General features: G+C 37.5%; 1 protein-coding gene across 2 annotated transcripts in view; it reads right to left on the bottom strand.

The window, feature by feature from the left end:
- The window catches only part of DIAPH3 (diaphanous related formin 3), a 571,929-nt gene extending 569,449 nt beyond the window's left edge, over window positions 1-2,480 (bottom strand). For both annotated transcript variants that reach the window (XM_061171200.1, XM_061171201.1), the window contains exon 1: window positions 2,162-2,480. In XM_061171200.1, coding sequence (XP_061027183.1) covers window positions 2,162-2,341 — 180 coding nt within the window. In that variant the 5' untranslated portion in view covers window positions 2,342-2,480. The remainder of the gene's footprint in view (window positions 1-2,161) is intronic.
- Between the last annotated feature and the right edge of the window lie 23,837 nt (window positions 2,481-26,317).

The following is a 26,317-nucleotide window of genomic DNA, read 5'->3' as shown; positions in this document are numbered from 1 at the left end:
GTTACTGGAATGGGACTGAGAACAGTGAGAAGTAGGCAGACTGGGAAGGGCTGCTCAGAAGGTAACCTTGAGATTGGGATACTGAGCCTAGGCCAGGACAGAGTTAGAGCTAAGCCTGGAACCCCAGGCCCTCTAAGAGCCCAGTTCAATAGGGAGGTGGCACCCCAGGCTCCTGGTGGAAACAGACTCAGATCGTCTCCAGAGAAAAGCCTCCCCAGTTAGGCCTCCTAGAAGACAGGTTAAGACAAAGCAATGAAATTACTGAATTTGCAATTATTGAAATACAAAGTTTAACAAGTGCAGAGGGAGAGACCAAGATACCATAGGTGCAAGTCAATGTCAGACAGTCCAAAGATGCACATACCAGAACTGCCAAATAAAAAGAGTAAAGTAGGAATTGTCTAAAGAAATAAAAGAATAAGAAACAAGGAATATCAGGAATACAGTAACCAGGCAGATTTGAAAAAGAAACAAATGGAACTTACAGAAATAAAAAAATAATTGATAACGCACATATTCACAAGTTAAATAGATTAGACATAGCTGATAACAAAATTAGTGAAATGTAAAATACCAAGAAATTACCATGTAAGCAAGAATCTAAATTAGTTTGCGAGATTACAAAGAATCCAAATTACTTCTAAATTAATTTAAAGTTTTGATTCAAATCAGACCCCTATCTAAAAACACACACAGTATTTTAGATGCTTATTAAATTTAAGGCTTAAAAGTGTCTTCAGACATTTTTTCATCTTTACAACATACCTAAGAAATGAAAAACAGCACAGACCCTAGAACTCACATCACCTGATACTTTTCTCAAGGAAACTAAACTTAAATATTATCTTAGGTTCTGTTTTCATGACCTCCGTGCTGGAATGAGTCACAGAAAATTACACCTCATGTATTCTGGAGCACAGAAGTCGGAGACAAAATGGAATGACAACATTAACCCAGAGAGTAAACTGTAAAAGGAAGAAAAGTCATTGCCCAGTGGATTCTTCTCATATGGGATAGAATCTTTCATTGCCAATCTAACCCTATCTTATTTATTCCTCAGCTCTGTCAAGATAACAATCAACAACATAGTTGATCCTTCTGCAAAATTTCACCATTCCTATGGCCATCTTGATACTTAATTTTGTGTAATTAATCCATGTTGTCCCTCATTTTCAGTATTCTGATACATCTCTTAGCTCTGCTCTCAGTTTTATTCATCGATCATTTTTAATTGTTATATGTAGCTACTCACTCCTCCTCCAGAAGACTTTATTTCCTTAATTTGTGTATCCTGACTTACATTCCTAACAACTTTCATTTGTTCACAGAAGGCACATGCTGTGCTGTAAAATTTCACCTATGACTAAAATGTTTTTCCATATTCCTACGTAAAATGGAGGGGTTAGTATTAAATTTTCAATTCCACTGGTCTCACCCCAAATGTATCCACTCTCTATGTGATTAATTTGTGATTTATTTACACACACACAACAAAAACAATCTTCATTGTCTATTCTTTCACTAGTTGATGCCAACAGAAGGATTTACAAGGCGCTAATCATGACACTTCCTTTGACTGTTGAAGTAAGAGAAGCAACCAGAACAGCAGGTTTCAAATACTTAGACTTCTTTCCAAACTAAACAAAACATTCTTTAGCAGTGACCACATGACCCGCCAATTTTTAAACGAGCTGTTTCAACTTGGAAAACCATAATCTACTTTTAAAAATTCTTCTTGGGATTTAAATATTAAGCAGAAAAAGAAATACTATCACCTAAAAGTTCACTTTGATATATCTCATACCCTCAGATGCTGGGGGGGAAAGGAAAAGTTTAACTTAAAAAAATGCAAAGTCCATAGTGACGTCAGTACTCAGACATTTGAACTGCTTCTCACGTCAGCCTTAAAAAATTTGGGGCAACACACTGATCAGGGTATTTGTCAAAGGATCCAAATAGAGTTGGACCCTGCCGTCGTAAATCTATGAAGAGATTGGCAGCTCTGACAATCTAGAACAAAATGTAGCCCCCAGTTAGGCCCTGTGGGCCCACCCACGCTGTCAGTCAGGTCAGAGCTGAATGACATTGAAGGACCCGGGACCGAGCCGCAGCCTACGGGCACTGTGGGAGCTGCCCCACCCCAGCTTCAGGCCTAACTTACAAACTTAGGGCGTTTCTCTCCAGGCTCCTCGGGGCCTCCGGGCGGCGGAGGGTGCTGGGGGCCCTTCCTGCGCGGCATCTTGCTGTCCCGGCAGCTGCGGAACGAGGCGGAGGAGGGATAGGGAGCCCCGGCGGCCGAGCCCTGCGCCGCGGAATGCAGCCGTGGCCGGTACCGATCCATGCTTCCAGGCAGCTCCGGGGGAGTAGAAGAGGAAAGAAGGCGGCAGCTCTACAAGCCACAGGCGGGAGCCCAGGGGTCTGCGGCGCACTCGCCTTCCCGGTTCCGCCGCCCACGCCGCCAGTTAGGTTCAGCCCAACCGCTGCCTCCCGGGCCGCAGCCAACACGTCCGAAAATTCCCGCCGCCGCTGACCGCACAGGACCCGCCAATCCCGCGCCGCAGCCAACACATCCGAAAATTCCCGCCGCCGCTGACCGCCCGGGACCCGCCAATCCCGCGCTGCGCGGTCAGTGACGCTCCCGGGAGCCGCCCCTTCCGGGCAAAAAGAAACGTGATTGGCTGTTCCGCCCGTTCCTTTCGCTGCTCAAGCTTCTGTTGGTCCAGGCAGCCCACCTTAAGAGGACTGGGTGGGATCGGGTTTGGGGAAGCGTGGAGGATTTACGGGCAAGTCTCTTGTCTGGGTGTATTTGGAATTTGGAGAATGGGTTCCTGCTAACCTGGGAGTCTGGCGAGACCCGCCCTACACCACCATTTGAGCAGCGCTGGGATGTGAAATCATCTGCTAACCTTCTCTGCACGTCTCGGGAGGTCTCGGTGCGATGGCCACTGGGAAAAGTAGTTCTGGGACCCGTACTTGAAGGGGTGCTAAGCGGGAGAGAACCACAGCGCCCACGGCGCTCCATAAGGTGCTTTCTCGACAGATTGTCAAAACGCCTGCTGAGTGCCGGAGTGCTGCGAGCCCGCTCAGGGTGGCAGAGACGGCCACCAAAAATCAGCGCTGGGCAACGCCCTTAAGGAGCTCACAGTCTAATGTGCTTCACAAATCCTTACACAAATAACAAAATAATGTAAATGTTACAGCAGTTAATTTAAAAGTTCATTGAGAACAAAAGTGAGAGGAATTGATATTAAATCTGAAGGAGGGCATTTGGAAAGGCGAAAGAAAGGATGCCTAGGTTTTCTCTGAACAGAAAAGAGTGGCAGGACTTTCAGATGAAAGACGTTCCAGGCAGGAGCAAGGCCAAGAGGAGTGAAGAACAAAGAGTTGAAAAAACTTCAAGGGCATGTAATGAAGGGCCTCGAGCTGAAACCATTCCGAAGAGTTTATTGTGTATAGCCAAAGTCGAGATACAAGGCCAAAGCGGTTTTCCCACACATAAGCGTGCTTTCTTTCCCCTTTAAAAGCAGCCTCTCCCTTTGAACTGTTTCCTTAAGCTACCCATCTGCTACCCATGGAGGTGGTGTGGGTAAACATGCAGAACTGATTTGGGTACAAGAAACAACTCTAAGAACTCAGGAGATTAGCACAGAGGTTGAGAAAATGGGCCTTAGTTTCAAGTAAGTCTTCACACTACAGTTTTTTGTTGTTGTTTTTTTTTTGGCGGGGGGTTGTTTGTTCTATGTTTATTTGTTTTTATATTTGTTTACTGTACCAAAATTTCTGTGCCAGTCTCTGTCCTCAGAAAGCACCTTATTTTTAGGGGAAAGTTGAGGAGAACAGAAAGTTCAGGAGAACTGCAAGTAGTTCCTATGTATTGGTTACCGTTAGACCCAGATGCAAATTTTATGCCTGTTATTTACTAGCTATGTGATGTTGGAAGTGATGTTAAAATTTCTTTCTTTTACCTTTCCATATGCAAAAGGGGATGATGATAATACCTAACAAGCAGTGTTGTCAGGCTTAAATGAGATAGCATATGTAAAGTTCTTAGAAATGTCTGTGAAAGCCTCTCCCACCACAGACCACCAGGAGGAACGTGTGTAGTTGAACCAGTGGAGTTTGTTACTCATAAAGAATGGGACATGCACTATGGGATGGGGTTTCTCAGTAAGAGGGTGTTAGAAAGGACTTAAAGGATTTGGACTTCGGTTATGTGATTTTGGAAGACTCCAGAAAAAGAATGAGAAGGGTTACTCTGAATTTCAGCGCTGTCAGGGATTGGGGACAGTTCGATGAGTGTGCATCTTAGTAAATCTTATCTAGAAGGATGGCAGGCTAAAGAATGAGGCTAAAGCTGTAACTGACAAAGGAGGAACAGTCATTGATAGTCTCGGGAGGTTTGGTATTTAGTGATTTGCCCATTGACCTTATTCTGTAAGATTGGTTATTTCCTTGAGAAGAACAACAGGGCCTATCTGTGAGTGTCAGGCCAGCTTCTAAAAACACTGAGGCCCAGCTGGAAGTGGCAACTAGTTCCCTGATGTCAAGGGCTGCTTTTTTCATTCTCAGGTCCTTGGCATGTAGATGGTACTAAATATAAATAAGCAGGAGCTCTTATAATTTATTTTCAGGCTTTGCATAGAGCTCTCTGACATTCTTCTCATAGAAATTCTTTGCAACCACAATGCACCTGTGAAAATAATACATTTGTCTAAATTTCACATTTTTAAAGTACATTTTATATGTGTTTATTATTTAAACATCACAACAGCATGCACTGCCCCTCATTCTGATGCCCCAACAAGAAGGATATGATATACCCTACTGAGTCAACAATTTTGGAAGTGCAACCTTGTGCCAGCCTTGGTACCCAGGGCTAGGACAAAGTTGAATGGAACCAAAGGCAGACCTGGAGAAGCTTGGAATCCAGGAATATGTTTCTTTCCTTTATCATATCTGTTCATTCTAAACATCTAGACAATTAGTAATGCAGTCCTTGTGAGGGTTCACTCTTAATGACTATATAAGAGAGAAAGTTGTGAAAAGTTGAGGGAAGGGATGGATCATTCCCATTCAAAATTTTTTTTTAGTGACAAACAATTTTATGAGATACCATTTTACCCTCATCAGACTGGCAAATATTACAAAGTTCCACATCACCACATCAAGTTTTGACCAAGATGTAGGGATTTCTTCGTAGATGATAAGAGTGCAAAACTGGTACAGCCAGTTTGGGCAGCAACTTGGAAACACCTAGTAATGGTGAAGGTACATGTACCTATGACCCAGCAATTCCATGTCTGAAGTCTACCTGGAGAAGGCCAAAGATGCCGTACAAAGGTATTTCCTGAACATTTGTAAGAGCAAAAAAGGTTAAAGCATTTAGCCATCCTGCAGTCAGGGAATATGTGGATAAATCTCAAAAATAAAGAGGAAAATCAAGTGGCAAAATATATATATATATATACATATATATATAAATGTAATGTGTATGTGTGTGATAACACTGCAAAAACATGAGGGAAATAAACACAACAACGTCATCTAGTTCCAAAGAGGAAAGGAAGAAGAAGGAAGGAATTAAAGCTGAAATGTTATAGCTGAAGTATCGGTAAATGTTTTTATCTATTAAAAGTGAAAGATCTGAAGTAAATCTAGCAGAATGTTAACACATATTTAATCTCACTGGTGGGTATATTTGTGTCTATTTTATTTTTTATTATTTTCTGTAATTTTCTGTTTATTGGAAATGTTTCATATTAAGGGTTTTTTGGGGGTTTGAAAATAAGTTTTTTATATATAAGGTTTTTAACAAAATACATAAGCTAACAGAAATAAAGTAACTTTAGAAATAGCTCCCTTAACTCTTCCCATTCCTTCAGAAAATTTTAGTTTGATGGCATTGAGACCACAATGAGCTATTAAGTTCATGTAAGGAAAAATGAAATAATTAATTTCCTTTTAGGATGACTTTAATTTTTTTTTAATTTTGAGTAATCAGTCATATTTCCTCCTCCACCTGCCTTTCCACTTTTTTTTCTGTCCTCTCTTCTCACATGCATTTCCCTTCTCTCCCTTAAATTAGCACAGAGGTGGAGAGCTAGGAAACAAGGAAAACCGCTACATTTCCCTCTTTCAGTTAAACTACAAATTCAGTTCTTTGCCATGAGTACTTTCCAAGTGGTCAGTGCATTAAAACAAGAACCACTTAATAACAAGCCTAATTCAAGCTTAAGTAATTTAACTTTATCATTTTCATCATTGCTTTACCACCTGACTACAGTGGAGGAATGCCTCACTGTACATAAATTCTGTAGCATTTTGTGCTTAATGACGGTGTGTTCAGATAATTGGCCGTTAGGCACGGACTTTGCGCTTTCATTCCGAACCCTCAATGACAAGATAAAACAGTGTTGCCTCCCGGACAGGATATGAGGCATGGCTTCTTCCACACTTTCCACATGCTTGTCCGTCTTGGTTAAAATTGCTGCTGTTTTACAATAGAATGTTAGGTGAGAAAAAAGCAAATCACATCCACAGAATGACCACTGATACAGTTATATAACGTATGTGTCTACACCAGTGTTTCTCAGCCTCGTCACATTAACTTCTGGAGCTGGATAACTCCTTGTTATGGGAGGGACTGTCCTATATACTGTAGGATGTGTAGTAGCATTCCTGACTTTTACCCACTAGTTGTCACCAAAAATTTCCCCAAGCATGGCCAAGTATCCCTGAAGGGCTGAGTAATATTTCACTGTATGGATATAGCACGTTTTGTTTATCCATTCATCAGTTGATGGTCATTTGGATTTTCTTCTACCTTTTGACTATTATGAATAATGCTGCTATAAATATTCATGTACAAGTTTTTCTGTGGACATAAGTATTTCTTCTCTTGGATACACGCACAGGAGAGAAATCGCTGGGTCATATGCTAACAGTTTAAGGAACTGTCAGACTTTTCCAAAGTAGCTGCACCATCCTACATTCCCATCAGCAGGGATGGTTCCAATTTCCTCACATCCTTGCCAACAATTTTTTTTTTACCTGACTTTTTGAACTTAGCCATGCTAGTGTGTGTGGAATGGTATCTCATTGTAATTTTGATATGCTGCTTATTTTTTGTAAAGAAAATGTTATTGAAATACAGCTATGCTTGTTCTTTTACGTATTGTCTGTAGCTGCTTTTGCTCTACAACTGTAGCGTACTTGGGACAGAGACCATATGGCCTGCAAAGCCTAAAATGTTTACTATCTGGCCCTTTACAGAAAAATATTTTCTGACCCCTGCTAAATTATTTTTCCCCCTTGGTGTATCACAATTTGTTTGGTTTGGTTATTTCTTTTTCTTCAATGAGAGTAGTATTCCAGTAAAAAGCAAATATTAATTTTAGACAAATGTTCATGATAGAGCCAAGTTCTTCCCTTTGCTGTATTACACACTTACACAGGCTTTAACAGTTTTTTTTAAGTCTGTTTAGCAAGGCCAAGAAGATCTTGCTACCATAATGAGTCACTGTGGAGAACAGTTGATTCAAGGTAGGTGTGAAAAGGAAAATTATTATATAGATATGTGATTCTTCTTAAAACACATTTAAGTAATTTGTGCTCTGCTAAGTTTTCTCCAGGGCCTTATGCTGTAAGTTCAGATAGAAATTTTTCATAGGGAATATAGTTAACATATTAACACAGTTTAATGTCATGCTTAATAGTTTACCAGGATGTTTTGATTAGAAAATTAATTTGCCCATGTTTGTAGATGATAGAGCTGTTTAAAAGGGAACAGGAGTATTCCTTAATATTAACTAACTTACATTAACTAATATTAACATTTAACTAAGGTTCAGTTGAAAGTGTTAGATGTCACTACCAGATCGTACTCCCAATATTTGAAATAAGTAGCAAAAAGGAATTAAGAAATCATTAAGACTGTTGTAAGATTACAGTTTAATTCTTTCATATTAAAACACAATTACTAACGCCCAGATATAATTTGTTGAGTCACTTGGATAATAATTTGTCTAACAATAGCAAATAGTAACTACGTAACTCAAAGCTAAAAATACATGTAAAATAAGCTAGAATTCTATGGTACCGTATAGAGATTTTCAAATATTCTTTTTCTTTCATTAATGTCTCTTTCTCATCACCATATATGTTTTTCTTTTTTTAACCTCAGATGAATTTCTGTGTTTTGGACATTCTGTAAAATCAAATGTACATAAAGCCTGTCTTTATTGAGCTCTCTTCTGAAGGCATTCTTTTGTGTGCATTATTTGCTTTGGTTCTAATTCTTTAGCTGAGCCCATCCTAATACAATAGAATAAATACAGTTTTGTCAGTTTGCCGTGATTAATCTATTGATGTCTCTATCCAGTCATGAGAGGGTATTGTATAATTAGTTGCAATGGTTAACAAAGTTAGCATCCTTAGGTTTTTTGCCTATGATGTCTGAAATATTTACAATTTCCTGTGAAATCAAGCTCTGCCTGCACACTGTTCTGAAACTGCAGTCACAAGTGACCAGAAAATTTTATGCTGTCAGGTCTCAATCCTTGATCACCTCTCCATTTGCTGCCATTGATAACAGCATTCTCTTAATTTTTTTTTTTTTGACATATAACATTGTATTAGTTTCAGGTATACAATATAATGATTTGATTTTGTACATATATATATTTTTTTTTCTTTTTTTGGCTGTGCCACGTGGCTTGTGGGATCTTAGTTCCCTAACCAAGGATTGAACCCGGGCCCTTGGCAGTGAGAGCACAGAGTCCTAACCACTGACCATCAGGGAATCCCCTGTATATATTTTGAAATGATTCCACAATAAGTCTACTTAACATCTGTCACTTTATACAGTTACAAAAAAAATTTTTTTCTTGTGATGAGTATCCTTCTTCAACATCTCTACTCGCTTATTTCTCTCAACATCTCTCTAAACATTCTTTCCCTGACCTTTGCTCGGGATAGCATCTCACCCTATAGTATGCCTCAAGGTAGAAAACCTGATTCAGTTCCACTTTTTGCAGGGCCTCCGAATAACAAATGACTGGCGGAGTTCATGCTTCTGCGGCACATGCATGCCTCAGTTTACTCATCTGCAAAATGAAGAGGTTAAATTGTTCTTCAGATATTCCAACTAAGATGCTCAGAGCTCTAATCTTTCATATCAATACCTCCAGGGCCACCACTGAAGGGGAGGGAAAAGGAAATGGAATGATTCTGGGCCCTCTCCCAAGAGACATTTAAACCAACACTGCTTTTACTTGTTGTACATAGAATTCTTCAACATGAGGTTTCATGTGGAACAAAAAAGGATTTGGAAAAAAGTAAAAAAATTATTAAATGAAATGGAGTCTAAATCAGTTTTTCTCAATCTTTCTTTTTATTATCATTCCCTTAAGGAGACTTTGTAGACATTTTTCCTAATTGCCTCCCTGTAAAATTTTAATACTTTAGATATACCATGTATTTATCAGTGCTTTAGAAATAAAAAGAGACCTTTTTTTGTCCCCTAAGAACCAGTTTTCATACCTTTGGCATGAGGTACCAAGGGTGATATCGGCTCCCTTCCCATCCTCTAAATGCTCTAAATAATCCACTACATAACTAACTGGGTGACTTTGAGCTACTTACTATCCTCTGAGAATCTCTGTTTCCATTTACAAAACAGGAGAAATAATTTACAAGCATATTATCAAGATTAATTGAAGTAACATATATGAAAGTGTTTTAGCAAAGTGCTGGGTACATATTATATGCTCAATGTTATTTTTCCTTCTCCTTGAAAGTCCCATCCATGTTGACATTCTATGATATCGCAATTCTAGTATATTCCCAATTTAGGCATATAACAAAACTGAACCTCTCACAATCTCCACCCCAATTGTTAATGTTTGCCAGCACCACCGCTGTTCTTCAATATTCCAGACAGCAATCCTGAAAGTTCTCTTTGACGTTTCTTCTCTTTGACAAATTACACCCAAGTCAAGGTGGTACAGGGTGAACAGTGAGCACCACCCCAAAATCTGAAAAGGAGGAATGTTTGCCCTTCTGATAATCAAACTAATTAAATTAACATATAATCAGAAGCTGTTGGGTTTTTTCCTAGGTTAAAGGACTGATAACTTTGACTTCATGAGTATATTAATCCATGTAAAGAAAAATATTCATCAGAAGGCGGGCAGTCAGAAGTGGAGAGGGGAAAAAATGAGACTATCCCATAGACACCTAAAATCCAACACATACAAAAGTGAAATCAACATCTCTGTCTCTTTACCTGCCTCTCACCCAGTCAAGTCACCTCAGCAGATAGCAACATGGCCTACCCACTTACCTTAGCAGAAACCTGCTCCCTTTTGCATCCAGTCTCTAAATCCTGTCAATTCCTAGTCCTTAACACGCCTCAAATCCATTCTCTCCACACCATTGCCCTGCGTCAGACACTGTTCTCCTGCACGGCTGAAGCAGCCTCTGACTGCCTTCTCAGACTCCGCTCTGGTACCACCAGTGCATCCTAGAGGCTGCTGCCACAGAGCTCTCTCTGAAAAGGTTATCTGATTGCCTAGTTTCTCCTCAGGTTTAAAATCCAGCTCCTCCAGCTATCACAACTCTCTGATACCTCAGAAGAATAAGACTGGAAACCTCTCAAGCAGAAACTGCCATAAACCAATGTGGCATACGCATTGCCTTGACTGGAGAATGGGCAGCGGAAAAACATTTTAACTAGTTTCCTGATATGAAACATCTACCTTCTCTTGACCTTAAAAGAAAACTTGGGCCTAACCTAGGGAATGGAGTGATCCCCGAGTTTAGCAAGCTCTTAATACGTTTAACCAGTCACCCACACTCCGCAGAGACTTTTCTCTGCACTGAAAAGATGTTTGCTTTTCTTCCTGGACATGAAGAAGAGATCTGTATTTTAATAAGCAGATAATTCACTAAGTTTATTTTCAGTGTCAAAATGGTTTGGGTTAGTTTTATAAAAAATTTCTTGGGGAACTCTGTTCAATTTCTCAGTACTATTTCTACTCTTCCTGTCATTAGGAAGCCTGATTCATAGTTCTGTGTTGTTTAAATTACTATTTTTCCTTTACTCATTTTCCTAGTTTTAATTTTACTGTAAAATCTCTTCAAGATTCTGCAATTTAGACCCATAATGTCATCTCTCTTTCTTCTATTTTCCAATAAATCTTTACCTTTACCTCAGGTTACGTCTTCATAAATAAGTTTCCAAGAATTTTCTTTTCTTAAAGGCAAATGCTGGAGCCTAATTATCATCTCACCGTATGGTTTCTCTTCTCTTCTTTATTCCTCAAAACTATCACGCAGTTCTCCTGCGATTGCTATCGAAATTCATCTGACCTCTTCCCATTATATTTGTACACCTCTAAACTTACCATCTGTTGTTGTCCTTCAGATGGTTACTAAATCCTGAATTCATTTTAAGGTCCTGCCATTTCTCTAACTCTATTTTCACCTCTCTCAGTTATGTGATTCCCTAGACCTAATTTTCACTTCTTACTACCAGGAGGGAGTGAACTGTTGTAAGCAAAATAAAACATCCTCTCTTCATTTACACTATGACAAGGAAGAGCTGCACCTCACCCATTTCCTGAAAAGTGGTCTTGAGCAAGGACAAACTAGGCTGGCAAAGGAAGAAATGAGGAGAGCTCAGAAGGAGGCTGAACAGACAGCTGGGTACACCAGGCCCTGTTAAAGTCTTCAGGTGGGATGGACACACAGGGGACTCTAGCCCAGAATTTTTTTTTCCTAATTTTTATATTTTTGACAGATAAAACCACAAGGCTATGGAAACATGTATTAGCCCTCCATCAAACCTGTGTTAAACCTTAGTGTTCAGTCTTAGTCTGTTTACTTTTAGTAACCACATGTTTCTCTGTGCTTAATAAATTTGCTCAAATGCTTTTTGAAATTAAGTAGTACTTCTAGTTCAACCTAACTTTCTAAACTGAGGTTTTAGAAGACAGGACCTCATTTTAATATTTCAGAATGTAAAGCACATGTTCTTTTTGATCTAATTCATATATATGATTTCGTGTATTTTGACCATGTCCTCTCTTAGTTTTCTCTCTTCCACTTGAAAGAATTCCTGTCTTTGAGTTCTTGTCTCAGTACAGCAGCACCCAACCCCTTCAGCTGTTTTGGTTGATCATAGATGGATTTTTCCCTACTTGTCCAAATCTTTACTAACTTATAATTACCAGTACCACAAAATGAATTTCAGATGTAGGTAAACCATGCTTCTGTAAGGCAGTGGATACAATTTTCATTTGTTTTTAAAATACTAAAATGCAAAATAGTTTACCTATCAATAGGCCCAGTAGCTCTATTCAAAATAGAGAACTTCTTATAGTAATATGTTGTATGTATAAACATTTTATAAACTGAAAATCACTCTAAAGTATATATATTATAATTTTCCCTGGCATGTATTTGCCACCTGCTATATAGGTATCAGATATGCTTTTATTTTTTTTAATATATTTTAAGTATTTATATTTTATATAAATGAAACATATATATTTTTAGGAGTTGTTAACATTAGTTTTCATTCCATGGACTATCAAATTGATGTTGTGAAGCTAGCTGAAAGCATGACAGATGGCCGGAAAACAGCACTTGGTGTTAAAACTGTGTCATAAATCATTCATAAGTGAATACCTTATCCTTCACATATGATCAAGTGATGATGGTATCACAACCTGAAGACTGATAGAAAGTGCAGGTTTGAAGGTATGTTTGTCACAACTGTTTCCATTGCAAGTCACAAATTCTCAGCTCAGACTAGCTGAAGCACAGAAGGGCATGTCTTTTCGTATAACAAAAAAATACTAAGGAAGTTCACATAATAAAAAGAACTAGATCTCAGAAGCTGGGCCTGGAGATCAGGATTGGCTACATAATTTGCATAATGAAAAAGCAAGATGCCTTGTTTAAAAATTATTAAGAATTTCAAGATGACTACAGCAGAGCAGTCAACATTATGTGTGAAGCCCTTCCAAGTTCAGAATCCTGTGTGACATGCAGGTTGTATGCCCATGAAGATGGTGTGCTAGAGATTCAAGTCAACCAGGACCTTCCTTCTCTCTTTCTCCCTGACATCTCTCACATTCACTTTTCTCTGTTTCTTTTTTCATGTTTTCCTCATTCTTTCCTACTGCAATGGCTGAGCCAGTCTTCTTTGCTAATTCAAGCAAATAAAGTTTAGAGAGGGCTCCAAATGGTCATATCTGAGTGAAATGCCTAGGTTTGTTGAGGGGACCCAGCAGGGGAGAGGTGGAGTTACCCAAGTGAGAGAATGGGGTGGGCAGATGCATTTAAATCACAAGGAATTGTTGTGGAGTTCCTTAAAGAAAATTGGGATGCTCGCACTAATAAAGATGAGATGGAACAGTATCCTGAGTAGGCAAAACTGAAATATCCACATAAAACCCATTGGGTTTGACTTGTCATCCTTATTGTTTGTAGTTTTTTAATCTTTCTGATCCACAGTGTAAAGATTATGTGAGATGATTAATACTATAGTATGGACATTCAGTAAATATTAGTTTATTTTACATTCTCTAATGTTAGTGTGCATCACAGGGTATAAAAAATGTCATCATTAATTTGGGATAGTGGTACAGTTTTTGGATTTATATATAAAAGATAAACTGCACAGTGAGTCTGGCTGGCTCTAAACCTTTTCTGCAGAACTCACATAAGAAACGGTTGAGAGGAAGCTAGAGGACAAGTGGAAGGGCAGTGACAAGAAACTTGTGTTTACAATGTGAAGACTATGACTCTTCTCCAGAGCAGGTTTCATAAGTAGAGCCAGTGCACATTATTTGTAAAGATTTGATCTGTCCCTTAATTCCCCTCAGTACAGATGGACAGTCTGCCATGATAAACAAATCTCTTCTGAAGATTTGGAAATAACAAGAGGGAATTTTTAAAATTTACCAAGTATAACTTTCCTAAGTATCCCTTTTATAGACGTTCCCTACCTGCCATTACCTATTCAGGTATCCAGACTGTTTTATTTCTTTGCCTTTTTCAGTCAGCTTTTGAACTATATAGAGTTTCCTTTCTTTTACACATGGGTATACTGGCTACACCTTAGCCCATGCATTATTGAAAGTTTATGAAGAATAGAAAGAGGCTCTTCACACTCTCAGAGAGAAAGGAATTAAGTTTAATTTCTAGGAAGAGCTGAATAGGGAATTTATTATAGACAAGAGAATTGGTAAAAGAAAAACATAAAGGTAGAATCAACATTTTGTTTTTGTTACATAGTCAGGATAACAAGGAGAACTGCACAATCACTAATGTAAATAGCCAGTCATCTTAAAAGCTAAACATTTTGAAAATTATCGATTTAACTAACTTGCTTCTTTTCTCTGCTTTACTTTTGTTAATATGGACTATATCTTGAGAACTAAAGTAAGAAGGAAAAAAAATTTCAATCATGGTAGGTGATTAGTAGGTTTGTGTGTGTGTGGTTGCAAAATAAATCATATAATTGAAAATATAGTTTTATATGCACTGATTCATGGAACCTCCTCTGTATATATTTAATCCTTTATTTTTTCATGAAGAAATCATGCTAAATGTTAAATATATAACCAATCTCTCTCTCTCTCAAACTCTGAGGAGTCAACGCTTTTGTAATAGTTCTGGAAAAGCAACAGTCATAGCTGCAAGATGGATTTTCACATGCATTCAGAGATAGCTGGGACCAAGCAAATAGTCTATTTGCCTTAATTGTCATGTATAAGATTAGACAACAGATGTTTTCTTACATGTGGTTTGCTAATTTATTTCATTCTTTCTGTCCATTTACATGATCCATTCTGAAAATGAGTATTGAGAAAATGTAATTGAATCTTCTGCTCCCCTTGAAAAACAAAATCTAATTTCTCACATTAATATGTCATCTTTCAATGCCAAAACTTAGAGAGAAGAATGTTTGTTACCAACCACAACTTTATATCATGCACAAATAAAAAATCTTTATTCTTCAGCTCCATACAAAAATACCAACACACACTCTTCAAAGAACAGCAGCAGGAAAGCAAACAAACACAGCTGCTATCACACTATCATGCTCTCCAAGGTATTTAACATCTATAAAAGTTTATCTTATCTTTACTCACAAATTCTGGCAAATTCAGTCACTCCTCCAACCCCCGCCATATTCATGCATATTCACACATTCTCTGGAAGTCTGGAAATTTGCCCACAATTATGTTTAAAGCCATGATTTAAATGTGACTAGTTTTGAAGGAAATGAATGACTTCTACTAAAATTACTCAACATCAAGCATGTTTTAGAAAACCTTTTAGATCAGGATCCATTTTTCTGTTATGTCTGCCTGATAGTAGTAATGCTAAAGTTCCTTGAGCCACTTAATGAGGAAACTGACACGGTTTTCCATTATATAGTAGAGCTGACCATAGAATATTTAAATTGGTTTCAAATGTTAGGTTAATGTTCTTACTGCTGTCCTGCTACTTACCTTAATTTATCTTAGTATTTTATGGCGTTGGACATCACTGTCTGCATAATGATCACAGAAGTTTTAGATGTAGTGCCTCCTCTCTCCTCATTAATGCTGCTACTAAACTTCACTTCTTAAGGAAAAATGATTATATTATATACATATTTCAAAACAGATAATTATGCAGTTGAATGATTACTGCCATGTGTGGTACTTTAATTCTTATGTGGTGTGTAACTTGATGGTAATCACCCAGAGAACATGTACTAAGTTTACCATTTTTTTAAGTTATAAAAATAAAATAAATATGGTAATAAAAAAATCCAGTTTACAGAAGATTATAAAGCACAAAGCAAAAATCTCCCATTCTTTACTCCTACATCTGTTTAGCAGAGATAACCACATTTAACTGTTTTTATTTCAAGTTCCTTTGGTCATTACTTCTGTAATACTGAATATTACACTTACGTCTTGTTTTTGCAATTTATTAGTACTCAACAGTATCAACTGACTCTATCATGAAAGATGAGAAAATTAGCTTACCCCTACTCCTTCTGCTATCTCCTCACTCCAAGGTTTGCTAATTTAACTTTCATTTCTGTTTAATTAGTTACCTTTATTTTTATTTGCATATATACACAAATTTTTTTTACATTTATAATAAATACATAAATGTGATAATATGGTATATGTTCTATCTTAGTGCAGTTTTTTCTTTCTTTTTTTTTTTTTTGCCTAATTTTCCCTCCCTTAATTCAGAAACACAGTCCCTTTCCATTAACAAATGTTTACAGCCTATAAAGAATCTTTTGATATTTCTTCATGATTTTATAATCATGTAAAACATACACATTGCTCAATGGATATAGAGTTTCAGTTTTGCAAGAAGAAAAATTTCTGGAGATCTATTGTATAATAATGTGGATGTGCTTAACACTACTGAACTACACACTTTAAATGGTTGGAATGAGTAAATTTTATGTTATGTGTTTTTACCAAAATTTAGAAATTTTAAAAATACTTGATTATATAATCATACACATATGTTCATATATAGGAAGTCTTCACTTTGCACAGTTCCTACATAAACAAATTTCACTTACCACAGTTCAGTTGAATAGCACCAGTCTCCCAAGAACATGGTTTGAATTTCAGTTGCCACAGTATATTAACTGTGAATGATTGCATAAAGTACAAACTTCAGGACTTCCCTGGTGGTGCAGTGGTTAAGAATCCGCCTGCCAATGCAGGGGACACAGGTTCGAGCCCTGGTACGGGAAGACCTCACATGCCAGGGAGCAACTAAGCCCGTGTGCTGCAACTACTGAGCCTGCGCTCTAGAGCCCATGAGCCACAACTACTGAGCCTGCATGCCACGACTACTGAAGCCCGCACGCCTAGAGCCCATGCTCTGCAACAAGAGAAGCCACCACAATGAGAAGCCTGCACACCGCAACAAAGAGTAGCCCCCTCTTGCCGCAACTAGAGAAAGCCCGCGAGCAGCAATGAAGACCTAATGCAGCCAAAAATAAATAATTTTATATATAAAAAAAGTACAAAGTTCACTGCTAACTTGTCAGTCTACAAACCATCTCGTAAATAACAAATGTACATCATGATCATAACCAATCATGGTACTTTTTTCAAAATCTGTTGGTGATTGATTGGTCACTGCACATTTCTTATTCAGGTCATGTACAGACAGCAAAGCATGTAGTGTGTTGTTTCCTTGTCTCCCCGTGATAAAACTACACGACATTTTACAAAATGAACAATCAAAAATGGAAATGGGCAACAAAGATCAAAGTGCAGCAAAAAAAGGAAAAGTCATAATGCTGGTAGTGAAATTCCAACTGAACATAAATCGAGTTATGAAAGAAATAACTGGCCATGGGGATGCTGACACTGCTGCCATTCGAGAGACTCTAGCTATGCAACCAGAAGGACTTAGTGAAGGTGAACTTATCAACATAAATAAGGAAAGTGATTGTAATAAAAAGAATGATGTCCCTGAGGAAGTGATGCCAATAAAAAAAACTTCACGTTAAAAGCATTTCTGGAGATATTTCACAACACTGAAAGGATAAAATGTCAGAAGCTGAATCAATCTTAAAAAGAAGAATGACGTGAGTTCCCTGGTGGCCTACTGGCATGGCCCGGGTTCAATCCCTGTTTAGGGAACTGAGATAGGGCAAGCAGCATGGCACAGCCAAAAAAAAAAATTCAAAAAAAAGAAGAATGATAATTTGCCAAGGCATAGAAAAGATACTTACTCCATATAGTAAGTTATCCAATGGAGAAGGCAGTAGTCTTCCAATCATCCTTGATAAGTTTGTTTTAATAAGTTTTTTACAATGAAATAAAACTATTTAATTCTTTTTTTTTAACATCTTTATTGGAGTATAATTGCTTTACAATAGTGTGTTAGTTTCTGCTTTATAACAAAGTGAATCAGTTATACATATACATATGTTCCCATATCTCTTCCCTCTTGCGTCTCCCTCCCTCCCACCCTCCCTATCCCACCCCTCTAGGTGGTCACAAAGCACAGAGCTGATCTCCCTGTGCTATGCGGCTGCTTCCCACTAGCTATCTATTTTACGTTTGGTAGTGTATATATGTCCATGCAACTCTCTCACTTTGTCACATCTTACCCTTCCCCCTCCCCATATCCTCAAGTCCATTCTCTAGTAGGTCTGTGTCTTTATTCCCATCTTGCCACTAGGTTCTTCATGACCTTTTTTTTTTTTCCCTTAGATTCCATATACATGTGTTAGCATACTGTATTTGTTTTTCTCTTTCTGACTTACTTCACTCTGTATGACAGACTCTAACTCCAAAAACGATTTAATTCTTAATGCTCCTAATGTTTTAACTTACAGTGCACTAAGTATATCATTTTACATTTGCTAATTTCTCTATACATTTATACCTAATTGATAGTAAGAGCAATTTTAATGTTTTGACTAAACTTGTTAAGGGTTTCAGAAAAATCTTAGTTTTCTCTATTGATTATTAAACCAATGTGTATGGTTTCAGCTTGCACAGTCATTTTTTATGGTCTTACTCTACATGCAAAGAGATGATACCTGTAGAAGTTCTTTTGGTCATTGTTTATTTTACAAAATTGAGATCATGTTACCTACACTTTTCTGCATTTTCATCTTCTCACTCATATTTTGGGGAAATATCTTTAAATTGACTAGTATAATTGTAAGAGATTCTTTTTAAATAGTTGAAAATTTCATAATATACATGTACTATGATTTCTTGAACTATGCTTTTACTAATGGTCATGAAAAACGTTTTTAGCTTTGTGCCACAATGATCATTGCTGAATAAACATTCTATAGAAATAGTCTTAAGTACTATTTGATTTATTTCTATGATATAGATTCCCAAGAGTGGAACTGCTAGGTCAAATGTATACTCTTAGATATCAAGATAGCTTCACCAAAGGCCGTAACAATGCATATTTCAGTCCCTTGTCACTAAGGTAAGTATCCTTTTACTTTGCATTCTCACTGGAAATAGAAATTAGAACTCTTAAATTGTTGTCAGTCAGATAGGGTAAGGTTATATCTTATTGTTAATTTAATTGACTATTTTTGAATATTGGAGAGTTTTATGTTTGTTGGTCATTTGAATTTGCTATTTTGTAAATAATCTTTTTGTGTGTTCTTTGGTCATTTAAAAAATTGAGGTGTCTTTTTCTTGTCCATCTTGAGCTCTTTGTACATTATAGTTTGACTAGCCAATAAATGTAGAAAGAAAAGCAATTTGGATGGGGTGAGAACTTGCTTTTCTAATTAGCTAGAATGTGCATTCAGCATATCAGTAAGATATTGGTTGGTATAGGAAGAAACAAATAGATCTGTATAACAGAATAGCCTTCAAAAACAAATCCAAGTACATATGATAATTGACTAAATTTATTTTATTTGTTTACATAAGTGGCAAAATGATGGATTATTTAATAAATTTTTCTGGTAAAACTGACTAGGCATACAGGAAAAGTCAAATTGGAAACTCTTCTAGACAAAAAATAAATTTCATATGCATTAAAGTTAGAGCTGTAAAACTGAAAAAACATTCTTACACAAAAATCTTTGATACTCTATGTATAATCTATGGATAGGAAAATAAAATTTCTGGCAAAAAGGATGAGATATATTTGACTGTACAAAAATTAAAATTTTTCCTGTGGTTGCAGTCAAATTACCAACCAGGACATCAGTGTTGTCTGAAGGTTCACTGATGGGGAAAGGATCACTTGCAGCCCTTTCCACCACACTGTCTCACAACCTGGCAGCTGAGCAATCCAAGGAAGCACTCAGGGTTAAAGTCACTGTCTTTTTTTAATAACCTATCTCAAATTCACATCCTGTCATTACTGCTGTATTCTATTAGAAGTTAATCAATAACCCTAGCCCACACTCAAGGTGAGGAGATAACACAAAGATGTGAATACCAGGAAATAGGGATTACTGGGGCTACTTAGAGGCTGCCTACCACAATATATTACATTCATAATTTTAAATAATATGCATACTTAAATCTTGTTTCTTATTTCAACATCTTTAGATGACATCTCTCAACTACCATAAAATGGGGAAATTAGTTCCTTCCACCTCTCTCAGCAGCGCCCCCCCGCCATTTCTATCATTTAGATTACTGTCTTTACATTGTCAACATTTATAACATTTACCTGACAAATATAATTACATCTATTGACTCTCTTCACTTTAAGGGAAGGAATAGGCAGGGAGTCCTCTTCTCTCCCATCTTTCAGTCTGAGGGAGGCTTATTCTGGTGGATAATCCCCACACTAGATCCTTAGCCCTCCTCTGGCAGGTTACCCCATTTATTTTTAACCTAGAGATGCAAATGAGGAAAATTGCACAGCTGATCTATAGACTTTGCTTCACATAATCACCTTGATTTCCATCTCACTCTATTTTTAAACTGTCCAATACAGAATCTGAAGTCTCCCAGGACTTGGCAGGAAATAACCATACTCATTCCCCCTATAAGATTTCCTGTGCAGGTTTTGGTCTGTACATTCTTCCAGTCCAGATTACTCATAAATATGCTCCAAACTACTCTCTATCTTCTAAAGTCTCTTATCTGTTGATGTTCCCACTCTTCTTTCTGATTCTTTAATGAATGTATTCTCCTATTTGCCTCTTTACTAATATTTCAATAGAATTCTGGGAAGAATAGGAGCTAAATCCCTTCACCCAGTTGGTCACAGTGGAACAGAACCAACCCAATCTATCTACAAGACAGTTAATGGATGCTTGTAGAATAACTAAATTAATTAATACATTAATGGTTGGAGGTGAATGTGATTGTATTAGTTTCCTATCGTCACACAAATTACCACAAACTACGCTTAAAACAACGGAAATTTATTATCTTACAGTTCTGGAAGTCAGTTCAAAATAGGTCTCACTAGGCTGAAATTAAGGTGTCAATAGAGCCCATTCTTTTCTGGAGGCTCTAGGGGAGAAGGCATGTCTAGACTCATGCAAGTTGTTGGCAAAATCCATGTCTTTCTGTTGCAGACTGAGATTCCCATTTCTTCCTGGCTGTCAACTGAAGGCTGGTCCCAGCTTCTAGAGACCACTCACATGCCTCAGCTCATGGCCCTCTCCCTCCATCTTAAACCCAGTAACTGCAGATCAAATCCCACTCATGCTTCAAATCTCACCTGCCTCTTCATGTGTCATCATATCTCTCACTGACTCTTTAGTCTTGTCCTCTGTTTTTAAGGATTCACCCCAATTATTAAGTATAATCTCATTATTTTAAGGTCAGCTGATTAGCAACTTTAATTTCATCTGCACCCTGAATTTTCTTTTGCCCTGTAAATTTACATATTCACAGATTCCAGAGATTAGGACATTGACATCTTTGTGGGGCCATTATTCTGCCTTCCACAGTGGTCAATACCCATTGCCATTTAGCAGGAAAGGCAATTGTACAATTCTACAGTTTTGGAAAAAGTTTATGGAAGGGTGATAGTGATTTCGTATGCACACAAGCAACAGGGAGCAGTAGCTGGAAACAAGATCTTAGTTCCCGGACCAGGAATCCTAACCACTAGACCACAGAGGCCAGCGGCTAGGACCCGGATCCCCAGTTCTTGCCTGCCTTGTCAAGAAAAAATTCAGGCAAGGAAGCAGAAGGTAAAGAGAAAAGTAAAAAGTTTATTGGAAAAGCAAAGTACATGCGGAAAGACACACAGGCGAACTCAGAGAGTCGCGCCTTTGGGGAGTTTAAATCCTTTATAAGGGGGCAGTTTTCCGGGTCTTTGTCTTCCTTCTGGCCAATCATCTTGCTTTGTCCCCCCTGGCTAGTCTGTCTCAGGACACTTCCCTTAGGTGCACATGCACTTCTCAGCCAAGATGGATCTCGATGCAAAGGAGTCTGGGGAAAGCAAGACTCGTTATGGCCTGGTGTTGTACCCTGACTTTTGATCCCCGAGGAGCCTTTCTGCGCATGTGTAGTGCTTCCCTTGCCCCAAGGAGGGGGGAAGAGGAGAGCCCTTGATCCTTTACTCAAACAAGGTTTTGCCCCCTCTTTGTTCTTGCCATGACTGTTATATTAAGGCATCCATAAGAGACAAAGCCTGGCTATTTACCCTGTCTCTGTTGTTGCTTCCATTTCAGAGAGTAAACTGGAGGCTGATTTTAAATGTTTAACCTGGAGACCATCTATCTCCTGTCTCAGGAAACGCAAACAGGGGACTAGTTGTAAGTGTCTGGCCTGAAGCCCACTTTTTTCTGCCCCATGAAATGTAAGCAGAAGGGCAGTTGTAAATGTCTAACTTGGGGCCCATCTATCTCCTGCCTCAGTAGGATTTCAGTAAGGTGGTGAAGAATGTGAGGAATATACTTGACCAAGCAGAGCAAGGTATTATGTAGGTGGCAATGAAAATGAAAGCATAGAACATTAATTCTTAATCATAGAGGTAGAATAAATAACTGGGGACAGGATGTCCTATGTCTCAGATATTTTACTTATAAGTAACTAAAATATTCTTATAGCAGAATTTATAAATTTGTCTCATTTACAAATTAAGGCAGATAGTTACCTCAAAGAAATGTATACTACTAGGACTAAAAGTAGGCATGGAAAAAATTAATTTGGTAAGCTTTGCAAAGATATTTCTGGTTGAACTGAATATATGAACCCTGAGATTTCAAATATGTTTCCTTAGAGAGTCAATATATGTATGAAGATAGTGAAAATAACAGTTTACTGGAGTATATTGAAAATGATAATTTTGTTATACAAAATTTAACCATCCCCTAAAATCATAAAATCCTTATTTCCACATTTGCAGTATGATAAAGCCAAGTGTCATATTCTGTGAAGTGGTGAATATCATTTTCTCCATCGTAAGGGAAAAAGACATTTTTCCACAGAAAAATACCTCCATTAACAAATTTTGAGAATTTCATTGCTAATACATACAGCACAGAATAGAAGGAAACTTGGCAAATGAAATTTCATAATGGTCTGTAGAAGAATTTTTCTATTTTACATGGCATAGGGAAAAATATAATTTTAAAATGTCCATTTATTATTGTTATACTATCATTTGTGTTAGTAAATAAGTTTGCAGTTATATTACATATTTCCAACTCTGTATAAACTGTTTCACTAATCAATTCTTGCTTCTAATGCCAGATAAAGTAAAGCTAAAGGATAGGTTCAGACTTTCATTTAAAGGTTGACCATCTGCCAATGCTACTGTACCATGCAGACAAAAACAAATAAATAAGCATGTTCTGTATTTTACTGATGAGCATATAGGTGAATACAATTCACCCATAGTGCTAAATTCACTATATATAGTGCCTATTGAGGTGTCACGTTGCTAAGAAATGTACCTTTAACATGTTTAAATACACTCAAAAACATTGAAAGCTTATCTGAATATAAATTTGCTAGTATTTCCTACAAATTGCAGATCTCAAGATGTAATCAAAATAAAAAGTGATTGTACCTCACCAGGTTGAAATATGTACTTAATGCTCATTTTTACAGTTCACAATCATAAAAGTTACTCAAAGTAGATTTCAAACATCTTTAGGAATGCTAATTTTATTTAATAAAATTCTTCTGTGTAATTTCTTTGTTCAGATGGAATTTCTAGGTAATATTATTTTTTAATGACTATAATATCATCCTGACATCAAAAGATGGTTGTGGGTTTATGAGCATTTTTATAATGTCAGAATTTTAATATTTTAATTGTGAATCCTTAATAACATGAATTCATTCTTCTTTGCTAACTCTGACATCTTTTCTTTTACAAGGGAATATGTAATTTTATTTTAAGCAGAACAGAGTCAGTATTTATTCTCTTAAAATTACCATTTGTTTCACTTTTGTGCCTCTTATAAAGAGTGTTAGATAAATTGAGAAAACTCTGTTTGTTCTAGGACTTTATCAGGAAGAGAATAATGACTAAGACTCTCTCCTTTTTTCTTTCTACCTGCATTTTTTGAAGACTTCTCTTATGTGCCATCTAAAAAAAATAACAGAATTAAAATCCTGTTAGAAATCTCATTCTTTTTTGTTTTATAACCTTAGATTTTCAACTATAGTGGACCCTCACTATATCTTTGCAAATTGCTCTATTTCTAAAAACCATCTTTATGCATAATTTGCACCAGAAAATGGATATATAAATCACTGCACACAAATGTTTTGTGTTTATGAGTCACTTTATGGGTGGCCCTGAAAGTTGCTAAACACAAGGCTCATTTAAATGTGTATGTGGGTTGGTAAGCTAGCCTTACTTACTCTCTAAGGGACAGCTACATTGTAAGACAAAGAACTAAAAATAACACCCTTAGCAAAATGACAAATTATTATATGACATGCAAATTTGGGGTCATTCATAATTAGTGATAATTGAAAAAGTCAAATGTGTGAATGCTTGAGAATAATTTATTAGGTGTAATTTCCCAACATAAAAGTTTATAACTGTTAATACTATTTGTAAAATCTAAAGAGAATTCAAGTGAAATGGGAAAGAATTAAGTAGAAGGGAGCGAGCTGGGAAATTTGGGTCAGTCAGAGAAATGTAGTGGTATAATGTGATATACCAGGAAGGTCCTGGGGTCTATTAGAGATTAGACAAAAGTTCTAATTCTTCCACATCACGTCTTCTCTTAAGCCTCATTAATCCTTTCATTAAATGAAATGTTGTACTCAACCCATTTGTACCACATCCCTGACAGAACCTTAATGAACTAAGAGCCCATCAAGACAAGAGCAGGAGAGTGTCAATCCTAGCATGAGACTTAAGGACTCATGCATTTAAAGTTTGGGAAGAAGAACTAGGTCTTGAAATATCCTAGCCATTGCTGTTAGCTTTTTTTGTGTGTTAAGCTCTCTTTTTATTACTCTGACTGCCTTTCTGCTCTGTCTCCTTCAGAACACACCTCCTCTGACTTTTGACTTTGCCTGTTCTCAAAGCCACCACACATAGAAGATGTATTTCATGGCTACTGGTGTGTTGTCTGTGTTAATATCTTCTATTCACCCATCCAGGTCTACTCATCACCCTTCTCTACCCAGCCCTGTGCCCTAAGAGGGTGACCTGAATAAACTATATCTGTGAACTCCTCTGTCCCCTGGCTTTCAGTTGTTTTCAGCTAAGGGGAGATTTACTGTGAGAATGGACAGAGGGGGAGGATGAGCTTGAAATACCAATCCTCCCATGTGTCCCCCATAGCACATATTCTCCACAGAGGAAATAATAACCTTGTAGAGGGTGAAAATTGGTACATAAGGGCAAAAACATATTTAGCTAGTTACAATGGTTTGTGGTTGTCTAAAGGGCCACAGTACAGAAACAGATATACACTAAATCTGTACTACTAAACTTTCATGTGGGAGAAGTGATTAGGTATAAAATGTATGTAAAGGATCTTTGGGGCAGGGAAAGTGACACCCTGTCCTATACAGTCAGTATACCCTGGCTGCATTCTCCAGCTCGAGGTAACAGCTGTTCTGAGACATGGGCTAGGTAGAAAAGAGAGATAGTGGGAGAGAATAGAGAAGCTCTCTTAATTAACTTTAACCACTCAGAAGAGAAAAAAAGAGAACTAAGTCTTCAAAAGAAGAATGGGAAGGCCTCTCTTTTTCCTTGTTTCTCTAACCTCAGTAAATAATACCTAATCTTTTTCTTTTTTAAACATCTTTTTTGAAGTATAATTGCTTTACAATGGTGTGTTAGCTTCTGCTTTATAACAAAGTGAATCAGTTATACATATACATATGTTCCCATATCTCTTCCCTCTTGCATCTCCCTCCCTCCCACCCTCCCTATCCCACCCCTCTAGGTGGTCACAAAGCACAGAGCTGATCTCCCTGTGCTATGCGGCTGCTTCCCACTAGCTATCTATTTTACATTTGGTAGTGTATATATGTCCATGACACTCTCCCACCCTGCCACATCTCACCCCTCCCCCTCCCCATATCCTCAAGTCCATTCTCTAGTAGGTCTGTGTCTTTATTCCCATTTGCCACTAGGTTCTTCATGACCTTTTTTTCCCCTTAGATTCCATATATATGTGTTAGCATACTGTATTTCTTTTTCTCTTTCTGACTTACTTCACTCTGTATGACAGACTCTAACTCCATCCACCTCATTACAAATACCTCCATTTCATTTCTTTTTATGGCTGAGTAATATTCCATTGTATATATGTGCCACATCTTCTTTATCCATTCATCCGATGATGGACACCTAGGTTGCTTCCATGTCCTGGCTATTGTAAACA

This window comes from Eubalaena glacialis, chromosome 16 (genome assembly GCF_028564815.1).
Source record: "Eubalaena glacialis isolate mEubGla1 chromosome 16, mEubGla1.1.hap2.+ XY, whole genome shotgun sequence".
Lineage (NCBI taxonomy): Eukaryota > Metazoa > Chordata > Mammalia > Artiodactyla > Balaenidae > Eubalaena > Eubalaena glacialis.
The sequence above is the reverse complement of the archived record's forward strand: the minus strand, read 5'-3'. Positions and strand labels throughout refer to the sequence as shown.